General features: G+C 43.5%; 1 protein-coding gene across 1 annotated transcript; it reads left to right on the top strand.

Moving 5' to 3' along the window:
• The first annotated feature begins 434 nt into the window (after positions 1 to 434).
• Positions 435 to 17,191, top strand: LOC141575837 (uncharacterized). The gene is made up of 4 exons (XM_074356848.1): positions 435 to 5,746; positions 10,073 to 10,271; positions 13,736 to 13,797; positions 15,908 to 17,191. Exons 1-4 carry the CDS (start codon positions 5,563 to 5,565, stop codon positions 16,678 to 16,680), a joined length of 1,218 nt encoding a protein of 405 aa, XP_074212949.1. The 5' UTR covers positions 435 to 5,562; the 3' UTR covers positions 16,681 to 17,191.
• The last annotated feature ends 1,373 nt before the right edge of the window (positions 17,192 to 18,564 follow it).

Below are 18,564 nucleotides of genomic sequence, written 5' to 3'. Positions count from 1 at the left end.
ATTGGAAAAATTTGTTTAATCTGATATGAATCTCCTTGCAACAGAGGTTTAATCTTTATGTAATAAAATTTATCTTTAAATGACAAAAAAAAGTTCATCGTACATATATGAGTTTATTTCTGGCCTTGCAGCTCTGTTTCATTGATCTACATGTCTATCTTCATGGCAGTACCACAATGTCTTTTTTTTAAATTAAGGTACAGTCGATTTGCAATTAGTTTCAGGTGTACAACATAGTGATTCACAATTTTTTTTACACTATACTCCATTTAAAGCTTTTGTAAAGTATTGGTTTATTCCCTATGCTATATATTATGTCCCTGTAGCTTATTTATTTTATACATAGTACTTTGTACCTCTTAATCCCTTACCCCTATCGTGCCCCTCCCCTCCCCCTCTCCCCACTGATAACTACTACTTTATTCTCTATATCTGTGAGTCTGTTTCTGTTTTGTTATACTCATTCACTTGGGGTTTTTTTAGATTCTGCATATAAGTGATAACATATAGTGTTTGTCTTTCTCTGACTTATTTCACTAAGCATAATGAGGTCCATGATGTTGTTGCAAATGGCAAAATTTCATCCTTTTTATGGCTGAGTAGTATTCCATTGTGTATATACACCTCATCTTCTTTATCAATTCATCTGTTGATGGACACTTAGGTTGCTTCAGAGTCTTGGCTATTGTAAATAATTCTGCTATGAACATTGGGGTGTATGTATCTTTTCAAACTAGTGTTTTGGGGCTTTTTGGACATATACCCAGGAGTGGAATTCCTGGGTCATATGGTAGTTCTATTTTCAGTTTTTTAAGAAACTTTCATACTGTTTTCCACTGCGGCTACACCAATTTACAATTCTGTCAACAGTGTACAGTTCCCTTTTCTCCACATCCTCATCAACATTTGTTATTTGTGGTCATTTTGATGGCAGCCATTCTGTCAGGTGTGAGGCAATATCTCATTGTGCTTTTGATTTGAATTTCTCTGATCAGCAATGTTGAGTGTCTTTTCATTTCCCTGTCACCCATCTGTATGTCTTCTTTGGGAAAATGCCCATTCAGGTCCTCTGCCCACTTTTTAATTGAGTTGTTTTTTCTCATCTTGCATTTTTCATCAATTTTCCATTTTTTTCAATCAATTTTTCCTCTGTATCTTATAGTTTTCTGAGTACAGGTCTTTTACTTCCTTGGTTATTTTATTCCCAGGTATTTTATTCTTTTTGATGTGATTATGAATGGGATTGCTTTTTTAATTTCTCTCTCTGATACTTCATTGTTAGTGTATAGAAATGTGACAGATTTCTCTGTATTAATTTTGTATCCAGCAACTTTGCTGAATTCATTGATGAGTTCTGGTAGTTTTCTGCTGACGTCTTTAGGATTTTCTATGTATAGTATCACGTTATTGGCAAACATATTATACATAGTGAGTATTACTTCTTCCCTTCTGATTTGAATTTCTTTTTCTTCTCTGATTTCTGGGGCCAGGACTTCCAATACTATGCTGAATAAAAGTGGTGAGATTGGACATTCTTGTCTTGTTCCTGATCTTGGAGGAAGTGCTTTCAGCTTTTCACCATTCAGTGTGATACTAGCTGTGGGGTTCTCATACATGGTCTTTCTTATGTTAAAGTATGATTCCTCCATACCCACTTTGTGGAGAGTTTTTATCACAAATCGATGTTGAATTTTTTTCAAAAGATTTTTGTTACCTATTGAGATGATTACATGATTTTTAATCTTCATTTTTTTATATTTTTAAACATTTTTCGTGAGTTATAGTCATTTTACAATGTTGTGTCACATTCCAGTGTACAGCTCAGTTTTTTAATGTGCTGTATCACATGGATTGATTTGCAGATATTGAATCCTCTTTGCATCCATGGAATGAATTCCACTTCACTATGGTGTGCGATCCTCCTAATGTATTGTTGCATCTGGTTTCCTAAACTTTTGTTGAGGATTTTTTGCGTCAATGTTCATCAGTGATATTGGCCAGTACTTCTCTTTTTCTTTGATATCGTCAGCAGGTTTTGGTATCGGGGTAATGCTGGTCTTGTCAAATGAATTCAGAAGCATTCATTTCTCTGCAATTTTTTGCAATCATTTAAGAAGGATCTAAGTGTGAAATCTTCTCCAAATGTTTCGTAGAATTCACCTGTGAAGCCATCTGGTCTTGGACTATTTTGTTAGGAGTTTTTTGGTTTTTTTTTTTAAATTCCTGATTCAATTTCATTACTTGTAATTTGTCTGTTCATGTTTCCTATTTCACCTTGGTTCAAGCTTCGGAGACTCTACATTCTGGGAATTTGTCCATTTCTTCTAGGTTGCCCATTTAATTGGCATGTGGTTATTTGTAGTGATTTCTTGGGATCATTTGTATTTCTGTGGTGTTGGTTGTAACTTCTTTTTCATTTCTCATTTTATTGACTTGGGTCCTTTCTTGTGCCCTGAGATCTCTGGCTGCAGAGCCCTGGGCTTCCCAGGTTAGTGCCTGTGCACTGACCTGTAGGGCCAGGTCCTGGACCCTCTGGTGGACACAGCCCTGTCCAGGAATGGCTGTGGGCTCTGAAGGTCTTAAAGAAGCCTGCCTGCTGGTAGGTGGGGCTGTGCCCCCACCTAGGTAGTTGCCTGGCCTGAGGTGTCCCAGGATTGGTGCAAAAGGCTGCTGGGTAGAGTCAGGTCCTGGCATTAACAAGCTACAGGGAGGATTCCACAAGGGTGTCGGCCAGTACCAGTGTCCATATAGCACAGCAAGCTCCCAGAAATGGCTTCGGCCAGTGTCTGCCCCCAGAACGGACTCCAGTTGCCTCCTGCCTCTCCAGGAGACTCTCCAAGATCACTGGGTGGATCTGACCCATTCCTTTCAAATCACTGCTTCTGCCCTGGGTCCTGGAGCATGTGAGATTTTGTGTGCACCCTTTCGGAGTGGAGTCTCTATTTCCCCTAGCCCTCTTGCTCTCCTGACAGTAAGCCCTGCTGGCCTTCAAAGCCAAATGTTCTGAGGGCTTGTCTTCCCAGTGCAAGACTTCCAGGCTGGGGAGCCCAATGTGTGGCTCAGACCCCTCACTCCTTGAGGAGATCTGCAATTGTCGTTATTCTCTCTGGGGCAAGGGTCTTCACGACTCCTCCCCTCCAACTCATCTGCTTGTGGTTTCTTCTTTATATCGCTAGTTGTGGGAGATCTTTTCCGGTAGCATTCAGTCTTTCTCATCAATAATTACTCTGTACATAGCTGTAATCTTGGTGTGCCCATGAAAGGAGGTGAGCTCCTTGTCCTTCTACTCCACCATCTTTCCACGCTGTCTTGATTACAGTAGCTTTGTAGTAAGTTTTAAAATGTGTAAGTGTGAGTCCTCCAGCTTTGTTTTTGTTTCAAGATCATTTTGGAAATTATGAGTCCTTTGTTGGAGTTTTCAGTATACAAGTCTTGCACTTGTTTTCTTACACTTACTCAGTGTCTTTACTGAATATTTTCAAGTTTAATGATACTTTCTTCTGCCAGTTCAAATCTGTTGTTAAAGTCTCTTAAGTCCTTCTAGTGAACTTTTCATTTCACTTATAGTTTTCAACTACAAATTTACTGTTTGGTCCTTTTTCTCATTTCTGTTCCTTTATGGATATTCTTTACTTAGTGAGACATCATTCTGATACTTTCCTTTCATCTTTTAAGCATGGCTTCTTCTAGTTTTTTGAGCATATTTATAATAATTTAGCTAATGTTATTTTCTAGTAAATCCAAGATCTGGAATTCCTCTGGGACAGTTTCTACCGACCAGAAGTCGTTTCCTGTACACAGACCATACTTTCTTATTTCTTGTATGTCTTATAATTTTTATTAAGTGTTGAAAATTTGGAAAATACAATGTGATCACTCTGCACACCAGATTCCCTTCCCCCCAGGGTTGGCTGTAGTTTCCTCTGGTTGTTATTGCTTGTTGTTGCTGCTTCTGCTGTCTGTTCAGCAAATTTTATGAATTAATTGTGTGAAGTCAATATTTCTTATCATGTGTGGCCACTGAAATCTCTCCTCAGTTAGCTTAGTGGCAACCTAATGAATAATCAGAGATTTCATAAATGCCTTGAATCAATAAGTCTCCCAACATTTGCCACGTTCCTCTCTGCATGAATTCTGGGGCATGCCATCACTGGTTACATAAGCATTTTAAAATTCTGCCTTAGCCTACATTTTTTACTTGCATAGTGCTGCAAGCTCAGCCAAAGATGAGAGATAAGGGCTTCTCAGGTCTTTTCTGGGCACGTGTATAGCCCCGTACATGCACATGATCTTTCAGATTCCCAGGAATTTGTCAGAGCGTTCCAGAGCTTTCCAAATCTCCCAACCAAGATCTCATTCCCCAGTATTTTCTTTTACATTTTTTGTTAGTCCCAGTTGCAACCACTGCTTCAGGCAGATGCACTGTTAAAAACTCCTCACTGATTATTTTCAACAAATACCCTAGCAATAAGTCTCTTTGCAAAGAACAAGTTCTGAAAGCAATTTGTGGACAGGTTACGTTGACAGTTTTCTGGAAATGAGGCTTTGGGGTGACCTCCAAACCCATTCTGTCCCTTCCCCTTTGGCTACTAGTTTGACGGTCTTCAAGGCTACCAGAGTTGCAAGGTTGTTGGTTTCTAAAGCTACTTAAAGAGGTAAGGTGACAGGGATGGGGACAGGGCAAGTTAGAATGTCACGATGCTTAATGTGCTCAGTGAGATCTAGCCATTTTTCTTAAACAAACATTTTTCTTCAGAGGTCCTTACTTCCTATTCCGTAAATACTTCTCTTGAAGAAACATATATAAATATCCTTTTGATTCAATTCTACTTGTTTTTGTTTTCTTTCTATTCAGAAAATAGAATACTTCTTTCCTCTTTTCTCCTTCAGTGAGTGCGTTAAAATCACAGAAGAAATATGAGAAAATACACTTTCTGATTTTTTCCAGTAGTTTCTTTGTGTTATGGTGTTTATAGTGGAAATTGTCAGGCAGGAGCAAGAAGGAACAAAGTCATTTGTTTCCAAGGAAATAAATATAAATCCAGAAACACAATCTTTCCAGTTTGGTGCTAGTCACAAAATGAACCGGGTGAGGGGACATGTTCGATTAAGAAGAACTGGAAAAGGATACATAATGCTCCATGAGAAAAAGGGCTTTTATACCTGAGTTTCCCACAGGGAAAAGAGTGGAGAGTCTAAGCAGGCCAGGTATGAGATGACTACTCAACTCTGGATTTCACTTTGCTGGCATTCACCCTTCTCATGGCTTTCTTCACATACCAAATGCTGAGGTGATGGAGATGCAAAATAAGTCCATGACCAGTACATTCCCCGTCCTGGGCCAATCTGGAACTGATAAAGGATCATGGTGACAGATACAGGGAGATTCATTCCTAGTGATAACTTAGGCCAAATTCCAGAAGCCAGTTCATTTTAGGGAGGAGTGGAAGGGAGATTTGCCTGTATGACGTCACCCAGAAGATCCAGCCCAGAGCATATAAACAGGTGAGTCGTACATCTTAACCAGTCCCAGGTCCAGCAGTTTCCAAACAGACCAAGACCATGGCAGTCCTTGGTTCCCCACTGCTGCCCCTGGTGCTGTCTCTGTGCCTCGGACTGCTGTTTCCTTCTGCCAAGTGTCAGTATCCTATCGGCAACTGCATAACACTGAGTAACATCATCGGTGCCACTGACGGGGGAGTCCAGGCCTTCCCAAAGAGCTATAAAAGCAACACAATGTACACAGGTGAGTAGAAGCCATCTTCTCTGCTGTCCTTGGTTCTCTGAGGTGAGGAAGCCAGAATACTGGGCGTGCCCCCTTCCATCCCTGCTTTCAACTACACAAGCAAAGCACGTGTTTTTCACCCAGATGGGACACAGAAACAGGGAGGATGAGAACATGGAAGAGAATGGGTGGGCTGGGACGGCCTCTGCACGTTCCCTGTGTGATCTTGAGTATGTCCCAGATCTCAGTGTACCTGAGTCCCAGCGAGGGCACAACTGCGGCAAGTTGTCTCACTTCAATAAGTTGGGCGTTCTCCAAAACAAGGTTACAACAGCCTGTGTCGGGCAGCGGTGGGGGTCATCTGTGTTATTTTCAGGGATAATAAATGCACCGCAGTTGGCAGCTCTTTTCCATCCACTTGATAAGCAGTGCCACCATGGACGACTGTATACTGCTCAACATTAGGAGGCACTGCTCACATTTAGGCTATGGGTGAAAAATCTGGTGAGCTAGACAGGGAGGGAATTACTCTCCCAACGCACATATGAGCCTGAAGCTGAGAGAAGTGAAATGGCTTTCCCGGGGTCTCACGGCTAGTAAGCAGCAGAGCTGGCTGGCTCGCAGATCTTACTCTTTTTCCTAATCCGGGGCTTTTTTGAGGTGCTTAGAAATATTTTATGAATATTCCTTTGGGATCAGTCAAGCCTACATGTCAAGGCAAGTGCTGTCTAATGACTTTCTTAATAATAACAAATTTAATGTGGCTGTTTACAGGGACTAGTGCATTGAGTCCTCCTCAACCTTCAAGGTAGTTAATGTTGTCATTCCCAGTTTGTAGATGAGAAAACACAGGCAGAGCTGTTAGTACCTCGCTAGGTCACAGCTACTTGAGTGATGGACCAGGCCCTCAGAGACCCTGCTCGTAGCCAAGACACGATTTGCCTCTCAATTACAGTAATGAGAGCTAAGATGTCTTATTGTGCTGTGGGCTGATCCAAGGGCAAATGCTATTGTCTGCCCCATTTTGCAGGTAAGAACTAAGGCACAGGGAAGTTAAAGTTTTACCCAAGGTCACTAGCAGTTAGCAGCTAATATTTGAACCTCAAAAACACCCAAGATTTGTCCAGCTTTATCCAGCCAGGCTGCCCAGCTTCAGAGCCTACCTTCTTGTCTGCCATATTACCCTACCTGGCTTAGAACTGGGAGAACATAAGGATGCTCACACCCATGCTCTACACACTGCAGGCTTCAGCATAAGCGTGGCTATGGCCTGCCTTCCCACACTCATCCTGGCTTGTCCTGGTTTCCATTTTCTCACGGGGACTATCACTAAGTGTCTCAGTTGGGATGGGGCTCCCTATGTCCCTCTCCTGCAGACAGTGGGTCTTCTCCTAACCAGGACAGGGAAGATAACCTTCTATTCAAGATGAGGACCATCTTGTGTGATGTTGTATACAGGGAAGGACCTGGGTGGTCTGAGGGACTACTGCAAAAGACACCTCAGATCTCTGACTTAAGATAACATATCACGAAGTGATGGATTTTGTGGCTGAAATGGAAGAGAAAGAAACCTATATTGGGAAGATGGGGGGGGCAGTGGAGCCTCCTTAAAGTAGGAAGACACAAGAAGAATCAAAAGCCAACACACCAAACCCCTTGAGGGGACCATGCTAGATGAGAAGAGAAATCACAGCATTTACAGAGGTGTTGGTTGGAGCAGTTTTAGGAAGCAGAAGGAGGAGAGGACCACGGTTCACTGAATGGCTACTATGTGCCATGCACTCCCCGAAACCTCATCTGATTTCATCTCAGAAAGAAGTGTGCTAACGCTCTGGGATAAACTGACTCGCTAAAGGAAGGATTTAAGTTGAGACTCAAAATCCTGTGCCCTGGGAGATGTGAAGGGCCTGATCCCACACCTGGAATTACACAACAGGCTACATGATTTCCTGGCAGACTGAAATTATCGGACCTGGCTGGGACTCAGACTATTGCGGAGACTGAGTAAATGCCCACACAGGCCAACCACTTCCCCTGATTTTAATGTTGAATTTTCTTTTTAATTTCAGGATTTGTCTTATCATTGGTATAAGCAACATGTATAAACGGCTTGGCAGTTTCCAAGACAAAAGTGCAGCTAAGACAATATCTTAGAACAGGTTCTCTGGGTATGCCTTGGTATCAGTCAAAGAAACTCGTAATGCAGTAGCATTCCTATTACAACTGTCCCGGGTAAGCGCCTGCCACCGCTGCTTAACTTCCATGGGCAACAGAAATGTAACTTGCTTGCCCTTTTCCCTGAACCCTCATCATTAAGGCACTAAACAACATCGGATGCACAAACTTTTTTTTTTAACATCAATTTATGAATAGTGATTTAGTGCCCTCCAGGTGCCCAGCACTGGGGATAGCCAGATACTGACACAGATGAAATGACAGCATATAGTACAAGCCAGAACATAATTAAGTCCTCAACGCAAGTAAACATAAATAAATGAATCAATGATTCAGGAGTGAGAGGGCAAGAGGGCTGAATTGGCCCAGAGGCGGGATCTTGGAGAGTAAGTGGGGCTGGGATAAGTGATGAGAAGGAAGGAAGGATTCCAGACGGGCCCCCGACATGAGCAAAGGCCAGGGGCAGGCGAACCAGGTGCGTCTGCAGAACCAGAGAAGACGGCCACCCCTGGAGTGGGGGTGCGAACAGCAGAGTGCGCCGGGTAATGAGGCTCATGAGAGCCATGTGTACTGCAACTGACAGAACAGAAGCAGGAATGTAGAACCAGAAATGTTTAGAGGCTCTGAAATACACGGGCACTTTGAAGCTTTTCGACAGCTGTGGGTCCTGATGGAAGTGTTGGCTGGGGAAATCTGATCTGGTTGCAGCCTGGAGGGAGGAGACTGTGGAGGCCAGGAGGAGTGAACAGAGCATGTAAGCCAGGGAGCAGGGAACAGAACACAGGACAGAGGCAGGAGCATGCCCATGGGAGAGCTGACAGGTTTGATGACTATCTGCATGACACCGTCCCTTGTCACCATCCACCTCACCATCGTGCACACATCCAGGACAGATGCCAGGTTCTGGCTGAGCAAGTCAGGGCCCCGGGGATCTGGCTCAGATACCTTGACTGGCAAAAACAAACAAACAGAACAGAGAAAAGTTTCATACTAAAAACAGCAATCGAGATTTATCTGACACCCACCCAGATTCAAGTCTTTACACACTTCCCGTTACTCTTCCCAGGAAACTTTCAAGATAACGTATCTTAATGTTCATACAGTGAGGGATAAGGTCGTTATCCTCAGACATAGAACCAACCCTCGTGCAAAGTGGGCTCTCAGTAAATATTTGGGGAGTGAGTGATGAACAGTAAAGAAACCAAGGATCAGAGGCTAAGTGACCTGTCCTTAAATGTTAGAACTACAATTCAGATCCAGGACTGTCTGATCCTATTCTGCTACACAGTCAGTTTTCTTTGCTTTGGGAAGGAGAAGACTTTGAAGGAGTTTTGGGTGGCTGAGAGGGCCCTAAAGACTACCACCTGAGCACTGAGAGATTTGTTCAGAAAGGATCTTCTAAGGGAGGAAATGGACAAACTGGAATATTCTCTTGAAATCCCCTACCCATTACACGTTAGAATGCTGAAAGTAACCAGTGGAACTAACAAGTGTCAGCGGGGTCCCCGTGAGCGCGTACTAACCTAGGTCATCAGTCTAGAGGGTTCAGGGAACCCTGAGTGGTTATTTGACATGTACTTAGATTAGTGCCTTTGGGGATCAGAGGCCCTGCCTCCTTCTTCCCTCAGCCTCAACAACAGAGACCAAGAACATCAGCATTTCTGGGACCAAAAAAAAACAAAAAAAACAAAAAACAATGGGTTTGGCTTTGACTTGGCAGTAATGGTCCCTTATTTCATGAAGCACTTCCCAGGGGAATCCACTTCACCCTTTCACAGGCATCGACCCCATCTCTCCCCACACTCCACTCCCCCTGAGAGAAGGGCAGAGCTCTCATCTTGAGATGTATGTAGCAAAGCAGAGTATAGGTCTTCTTTTGTCCACCTTCTTAACCTTTTACTTGAGAAACTTGGAAAATAGACACACACAAAAACAGCTAGGGGGGAAATAAAAATCATTTATCATCCCACTACCAAGATATCACCATAGATAATATCTTGATGTATTTATTCCCTTCCAGATTTTCTGCAAATTCTTTTATAAAAGTGGGACCTTACTATATGTACATAATATTTGTAACTTTCTTTTTTCACACTTCACTTTGATTTCATGACCCTCATCTCTTGTCTTACGGCACAGATGGTTCATTGTTTCCTTATCAATTCCTACCAGTAATAGTGCCTGTGACTGACAACACTGAAGCTGTGATCCTCCGAGCAATGTACAACATGCACCCAGTCGGCTTCTGGAAAGATGTAGACAAGAATTGTACGAACAGTGTCATGTACGAACTGAAGAACCCACGCATGAAATGGTTCAAGACAAGATGGGTATCTCCTGGGGACATGGACCTATCTTCAGTTCAGCTACAGTAAGAACCTATCCATATATCATTTGCTTTGGGCTTTTACAATTTCATATTGGGTTTCTGCAGTTTTATACTGACCTTGGAGGACTCATAATACAACCCCGATGTGACATGGAGGATTCAATGGCTGCACTCCTTTTCCACCTCCCCATTCTTTGTTCTACTTTTATCTGTAGAAGTTTGTACACTATACATGTGCACACACGCACACATACCAGGTATGCTCTGCACCAAGAGAAAGAACTGGTGTTAAATAAAACCAGAGCCAGACAGTACTTAAAGCAAGATGAGTGAATGAATGAATGAATGAATAAAAACAGATTTTATTCAGGACTATTGCAATTAAGACAAGAGACCTCAGTATAGAACAAGTCTCAATTCTGAATGCAACATGGGTACCTGGGATTTATAGCCAGGGAACAGGGTAGGAGTGTCAATGGATAGAAAAACACTAAAAGGAAACATCAAACCCTGTAAGGGGGACTCTTGCCAAACTGACCTAACAGGATTCTTGCTGAAGACAGGCCAGGGTGATCACAAAGTAGAGGATGACAAACTCAATCAGATAATAAAATAATCAGATATCGAGGGTGGGAGGTTTGTGCTATACTGCCTTAACAGGATTCTGGCTAAAACTGGATTTCCCAAGGAAGTACACAGATGGGCCTAGGAGAAGGTTCCAGAGTCCAAGTAAACTTTGGTCAAGCAGAGAATCCTTGTCACTGGCACCCTGTTTGTTTCAAATTCTCTTTATCCCTTCCCACCACAACCCAACTCACTCCTGATAATCTGGGGCAGACAGTATTTCAGAGCCAGGCAGGGCAAACAGCAGTGACAAACAATTAAAAATAAAAACACTCTGGTACTGAAGACACCTGCCCACCTTGGAGCTCCCCTCTCTGCCTTCTCCATGCAGTCCTCCAGGAGCCCTTGCTAAGCTGAGGATGCAGAGAAACTGCCTGTGGCCAAGAACCTGGGGGAGGGGTGCTCTTGGTCCCCATTTTTACCAAGTCAAACTTGAATCCACTTGCCCACTGAACAGCAAAGTCAATTTACTGACACCAGGTTGTGGTGAAGGAAAGTACAGCATTTATTGCAGGCACCGAGCAAGGAGAATGGGCAGCTCATGCTCAAAAGACATAAGCTCCCATCAGCTTTCTGGGCAGCTCTTTTAAAGGCTACATTTGTGGTGAGGTTGCTGGGGCCATGACTTTCTTCTGATTGGTTGGTGATGTTGTAACAGGATGATGTTTCATGAATTGTAATCATCAGCCTTCTGATCCCAACCAGTCTGGGGTCTTTGTGCTTATGCTCAGCATGTAGTCACTGTCCTCCACCTGGGTCTTACTTCCTGCAAAACAACTCAAAGATCTGTGTCACATTATTATCTATAACCCTTAAGGAGGAACCAGAACTCTGTTTTATCACGGAACTGTTATTTCTTGACTACTTTTCCTTTGTTTCTGCACTCCTTCACTTCCCTCATTAGTAACTGCTTGAGTCTACTCTTTGGATCTCAGGGAAAGCTTAGGAGACTAATGCTTTTTTCTACAAACAAGAAATGGGGAGACACAGAGGGGCTTTTGTACCAGGAAGGGCCCCGCAGGGTCCTGCTTGGTTTCAGTTCCCCCTTTTCTTTGATGCTCCTCAATCCTCAGGGGAACAGGGGATAAGAAAGAGGATAACATTCTAAGCAGAGAGTTTACTCATAAACTCGGCAGAGGAATTCACTTTTAGGTGGACCTGGTTTCACCACCACATGGAGAATCATGTTTTTAAAACAGACGCATTTTTGAAGTGGCTTGCTGGCAGAAAGTGTGGTGATTGTGTAATAAAACTGGCTTCCTAGTGTTACACAAAATGGACACATTCAGATTCCGCGGTGAGGCCACCTGAGGGCTCATGTTACATGCTAACAACAACAGCAAACTTCCCTCCCAGCTAGGGATTTGTTATCAAATTCACTGTAGGAACCAAATGTTGAGAGATCCTTACACTTTGACTGCCGTTTTGTACTGAAAGGGCAGGTCTGACCATCGGGGCCGTGTCCAGACACGAGCAGCCACCAGGTGTCTAGGGACAGTGGAGACAATGATGCAGTCAAGCCACCCCACCCTCTGCTGCCACACCCTGGGCCTGGTGGAACCTAGCTGGCTCTGAAGGAGGAACTGTTATGCCCACAGAGAGACGTGCAAGAGTGGAATCCAAAGGAAGCTGCTACAATCCAGCCTCACAATGACAGCAGGCTCTTAGAAGCCAGTCAGGACTCATGAGGGCAATGACTTTCCTTTCATCTCACCTCCTTAAGGCCTCCACACTCCACGCAACAACAGATAAAAGACCACAGAGTGACAATCTGCAATGGAAACACACATTCCCACTGACAGGGCAGTCTCCAGACCCCTCCTCACTCACACCACGATGGTGCACTGGCTCCTCTGCTTGTTTACCATGTATGACAAGACTGACACCTGGAGGGGAGCAGCATACAGGATGGGAGAGCCCCATCTGTGGGGTAGGGCACAAAAGGGCATATGAAGAGGTTCCTGCCCACAGAACTTCACAGTGAGGTGTAGGGAGGCAAGGCCCACAGAGAAATAAATACTGAGGTTAGACATCACCTCCTCAGAAAGAATTCTCTATACTCCCAGATCAACTCCCGGCTTCCTGTTTGCTCACTCTCATAACTTCCACTGCTCCATCAGAGCACGTATCACAATGGTGATCAGTTACTTAACTTGTTGGTCGATTATTTGTTTAAAATCTCCCTCTCTAAAGAGACTTTAAGAGCCATCAAGGAAAGAAGCATGCCAGTGTTCACCAGCGTCCCCTTAGCGCCAAGCATAGTGACTGGCATGTCGTGCACTCACGAACTGTTAAATGAACAACAGACTGAACGGGCCCACTGACAGGAGAACAACACACCAAGCTGCACAGCTCGTTTAATGACCATTAAGTACCTGTGACACTACGTGTCAGGCATTGTGGACAACAGAACCTGCCCTCAAGGAGCTGGTCCTCCAGTGCGCGGAGAGGCTGATGGCAAAGCAATGCAGCACAGGGGCATGTCTGTCTGATGGAGATCTGTCTGGGTTCATGATGATAGGGAGAAATGCCTTCCCAGAGGTTACTGATGAGTCTGTAGGCAGATGTTCCCTGGGCCGGATTATTACGATCAGAAAGACTAACCTGAACGAAGACCAGAGGTGTATACCAGCCTGTGGGGAGTTCAGGGTGCTGGCGTGGGTGAGGGTGGGGGATGGACATTACCTTGTCTGGAGAAAGATCAGGGAGGATCTTAGTCAAGACAATATAGAGCAGACCAGGACTTAATGATCTGCTAATTGTGCTGTAGAGAATGTAGGCACAACAGGAATTAAGGGGCTGGGGTCTGCTGGGAAGGCAGCAACTGTGAAATGAACTTGTGAATTCCTCACCATTCTCTCTCATTTATTTGCCCTCCACAGAACCTTCACTGTCGATTCGCAAAAAGTGGCTGCATTTTCTTCCCAGGATCTGATGAGAAGAGGTAAGTTCCTCTGCAGCCTATTTCCGTATCTGGCAGTGAAATCAATCAGCCCGGAAAATTATTTTGTGGGTGTCCTAGCAAAACAGAGTCTTCTAGTCATGTGTCACCCAGATACCAGCTGAGGCTCCTAGCACCTTGAGATCGGCATAAGATTAGCTCAGCCCCTTATCCTGTGCCCTGTGCAAAACAAAAGCCATCCCCCTCCCCACCCCAACATTTCTGCCAGTTCTGAGGGGACTCTGATTCTCTCAGTCACCTTGACTCCAGACTCTGGCTCAGGAGCCGTTTCCAGTCAACACCACACAGACGTGGCTATGAGAGTCGGCTGCTCCCTCGGTTTCCACAAAGAATTCCCACTCACACAAAGCCTTCATCGCTGGAGCAGGTGTTACCAAAGGGCTTATGGGATGAGAAGGGAGATTCGCACAAAGAAGGGTTGATAGCACAGAAAACCAATCATTTCACTAGTTCTCGGAGCAGCCTCTGGCCTCCAGCACCACCACCAGGAAATCCCACTGGCCTTTCCCAGGCTGCAGTCCCCAACTTCAAGCCATCCTGAGGCTCCTTGTCCCTTGTCTCCCTTCTCTGCCCCTTTGCTTCTCTCTTGCCTCTTTCTGGGGAGCTAAAACAAATTCAAGGAACTGAGGTTCAGAAAAGACTGGTAACTTGCTTAAGACCACACAGAAAGTAAATGGCAAAGCTAGGACTCAAAGTCCACATCTTATACTTTTTTCCACTTTTCTTTGACTGACATGAAAACTATAAAGACAGTCATGTATGTGTGTGTGTGTGTGTGTGTGTGTGTGTGTGTGTGTGTGTGTGTGTGTGTGTGTGTGTGAAGTGTTTAAATACAGGCTTTAACCAAGAGTAAGAAACATCAGTCTTCTCCACGACCAGATAATAGATCTTCCTCACGAGCCCCCAAACTCTGAAGTACATCTAGTATGCGGCTCAATTTCCTGTCAGTCAGGCATTGCAAATGTGGTCAAAGGCTTATCGATTTTCAACAACAAATGTTAAAGTGATTATGCCTAATGAAACTATTATGTGAACGCCTTAAGTGTTTCCTTGGTGGTCTCCCCTCTGTGAAAAGACAGACTTTATTTTCTTTCTCCGGGACATTTTCAAAAGGAACACTGGTATAAATGGTAGGAAAGAAAAAAAAAAAAGTTTGTTTCTGGTCAGAACTCCTTAGCTCCATGCTAATAAAATCCAGATTTTAAAAAAAGAGACAGAGAGAAAAAGAAAGTGGCTGTGTTCAGACTTTTGGCTCAGGGGTGGCCTAGAGGAACACCTGCCCTGGGGAAATGTTCCACGAGATAAGATACTGCCACAGAGCTAGAAGGCGCCCTGCAGGGGGGCAGGGTGCACAGGCTGGAGCAAATCACTGCACATTTCCCGCCTTCTTCCTTATAGTCCCCTCTGTGGTCCACTCAGACCCTTGGAGGTGTCACGGCCAAGCTCTAGTTTTCCAGGATCAGACAACCCCCCAGGTTTGGCTTTCTCTGCTTCTCCGCCAGGCAACCTCAAAACGCTAACATGTGGTCAGATCCCTGCATGTGAAAATGACCAGTCTCTCAGACACCACAAAAAAGAGATTCGCAGGTTGGACGGGGCCTCTTTCCACTTACTTTAAAGCAGAGGTGGCCGTCCTTGGGTCTGGATGCTGTCTATTTCTTACGACTTTTACACGCAACCTTTGAAATGAGCAAAGAAACCAAAGACCAAAAAAGAAAAAGCATTAAAGTGCACCACTCTGGACCATGTTTGCACCGATTGATCCAATGTAATACTAAGAACATGAGGACATGTGAGGGCAGACTACCCACCTAACAACAAACTCAGTGGTTATGTAAATTCAGTGTAAGTTCCTTCTCCTGTAGGGCTGTGCAGAGCTTAAGGGTAGATTGTTTCTTATTTTTCGTTCCTTGACATCCTGTGCCCTCCTAGTTTCCCCGTCCTCTACACACTCTGAGCCCTTGAGAAGTGCTTACTGAATTTTGCTCATGAACTCTGGCTCCAGCATCCTATCAGATTAGTCTCCTCTCTCCAGTGTGCACCTGCCACCCAAAAGAGGTTCTGATGCCATTGTTTTTTTTTTTTTTCCTAGTTGAAACTACATCCATGACCACGACCTCCACAACCAAGCCAATCACAACCCCAGCTCCAAAACCAGCCGAACCCTGCAAACCAGAAGCCGCAACCCGCAATCCGGCAGCCACAGTTCCCATACCGGCACTGCCAATCCCCATACCACCAGTCACATCCTCCATACGGGCATTCAGAATCCCACCCAGAATCGGCATACCGGCAGCCAGAAACCGCCAAACGGCAGCCAGAATCCCCAAACCGGCACCCACAAACCGCATACCGGCAGCCACACCCCGCAAACTGGCAGCAACACCACCGAAAATGGCATTCACACCCCGCAAACCGGCATCCACACCCCGCAAACCGGCATCCACACCCCGCAAACCGGCATTCACACCCCGCAAACCGGCAGCAACACCCCCCAAAATGGCATCCACACCCCGCAAACCGGCAGCCACCCCCCGCAAACCATCATCCACACCCCGGAAATCGGCATCCACACCCCGCAAACCATCATCCACAACCCGCAAACTGGCAGCCACAACCCCAGAACCAACGACAACCACACCTCGTACCACAGCCACAACCCGTACCACATTCAAAAACCGTACCACACCCAAAACTCATACCACAGCCACTCCCCATACCACACCCACAACCCATACCACAGCCCGAACCTCAGCCACAGCCCAAACCACAGCCAATAGTTTGGCCAACACAGCCTTCCTCGGCCCCATCAGATATGCCATTCAGCTCCTGCTCGTCTTCTTCACCAGCAAACTCCTCTTCTAGAAAGGAAGCTACGGGAACACTTGCTTCTGCTGCCACTGCATCCTTCTTTGTTCAGTTCCAAGCCAGGAATCTGACACACGTGAACAAAGGCTTTACGTTCTCGGATGTACAACTCCACTACCGCTCCTTCAGACCAAAACGGAGACCTGAAGGTCACTTGGTGAGGGGAACAGTCCATTCAGTGGTGGTCAACTGTGTGTCTCAGGACATAAATTAGGCTTTTTGTAACTACTTAGACCTAGATTTTTGGCTCCTGGCTTAACATGTTCACAGCCAGTTACACAGCCAATCTAAACTTTTATTTAGATGCAACACCAGTAGCATTTGAAGGGCAAGAAAATAAGAATGTACCAGGTCTTGAGTAGTCAAGGATGGGAAAGATCATGGTATAAAGGCATTATTTTCTGTGTTATACCAAATAAACTATACCTCAAACAAGAATAATGAATGTGTTAAATTCAAATATGTCTTTAATGAGTGATCAATTTAAAATATAGAAAATGTCATGTAATTTTATTCATTTATGGGAGCATTAATAAAATCAATGGAATGGTGAGAGTGTGTATGTTTTCGAAGCCAGATATAAGGGGAACATTTTCTCAATTTTAATTTTTCTCGAGTGCAAACTGGTCAGTTTTCCCCTAATGGTAATCTCCACTAAGAAAGATGGGTAAAATGTGTATAATATTCATAATATAACATAAAACCAAAACAAAACATGGTATTTCCAGTAATACGTAACAAAGTTTTCTTTTAATGGCTATGCTAAATTCCAAGATGCCAACTTCAGTGACATATGTGACCCTAGTGGCTGTGAGGTAGCATCTCTACACAGTGGTATCTCTTTCTAGTTTTGATTTGCATTTTCCTAATGACTATTAATGTTGAGTCTTTTCATGTGCTTATTTACCTTTTTTTGAAAGCTACGTCATATTCATATTATACTTCTTTACCATTTATATTTCTACTTTGGAGAAAGTATTCAGATTTTAAAATTGGGATATTTGTCTATTTATTGTTGAGTTGTAAGTGTTCTTTGTATATTCTGGATACTAGGCCCTTCTCAGAAATATAATTTGCAAATATTTTCTCCCATTATTTGGGTTATTTTTTCACTTTGATAGTTGTCCTTTGAAGAACAAAAGATTTTAGTTTTGATAAAGTCCAACTTATCTATTTATCCTTTGGTTGCTTTTGTTTTATGCATTATACCTATTAAACTGTTGCTTAATCCAAAGCCATAAACATTTATACTTAAGTTTTTGCTAGGGTTTTAAAGCATTTAGGTCATTGATCCACCTTGAGTTAATTTTTATATGGTGTGACAGAGGGGTCCAATTACACTCTTTTGCATGTGAGTATCTTGTTTTCCCAGCACTATTTATTGAAAAGACTGTTTCTCCCTGATTGAACTATCTTGGCACCCTTGTCAAAAATCAGTTAATCATAGAGTAATCTATAAAAACACTGAATCACTATGTTGTACACTTGAAACTAGTATAACTTTGTAAGTCAACTATACATCAATCTTTAAAAGTAGTTTTTTAAAAAAGAATATGATGGGTAGAAGAATTTATAAGTTTCAAGCCAAAGTGGAGTATGACAGTGTTTCCAAGCATACAAATTTATGATTTCATAAGAATTCCTAATTTCATAAAAGGAGTCATTGGACCAATATGGTAGCAAATTGTTTTAATTCTAGCATTCAAAATAACTTTCACTCCTTTTTGTAGCAACCTGAAGCAAAAACACTTTCAAAGATATATTTAGTAAATTTCATTTCTTCAGAGTCATTGGAAAAATTTGTTTAATCTGATATGAATCTCCTTGCAACAGAGGTTTAATCTTTATGTAATAAAATTTATCTTTAAATGACAAAAAAAA

Source organism: Camelus bactrianus, chromosome 33 (genome assembly GCF_048773025.1).
Source record: "Camelus bactrianus isolate YW-2024 breed Bactrian camel chromosome 33, ASM4877302v1, whole genome shotgun sequence".
NCBI lineage: Eukaryota > Metazoa > Chordata > Mammalia > Artiodactyla > Camelidae > Camelus > Camelus bactrianus.
This window is presented reverse-complemented; position numbering and strand designations above follow the sequence as displayed.

What these genes read in the sequence shown, in the direction of transcription:
- LOC141575837 (XM_074356848.1), top strand. Translation starts at nt 5,563, where the DNA reads ATGGCAGTCCTTGGTTCCCCACTGCTGCCCCTGGTGCTGTCTCTGTGC. An exon ending in AAGCAACACAATGTACACAG is followed by an intron (nt 5,747 to 10,072) that starts GTGAGTAGAAGC and finishes AATTCCTACCAG; the next exon opens with TAATAGTGCCTGTGACTGAC. An exon ending in CTATCTTCAGTTCAGCTACA is followed by an intron (nt 10,272 to 13,735) that starts GTAAGAACCTAT and finishes TGCCCTCCACAG; the next exon opens with AACCTTCACTGTCGATTCGC.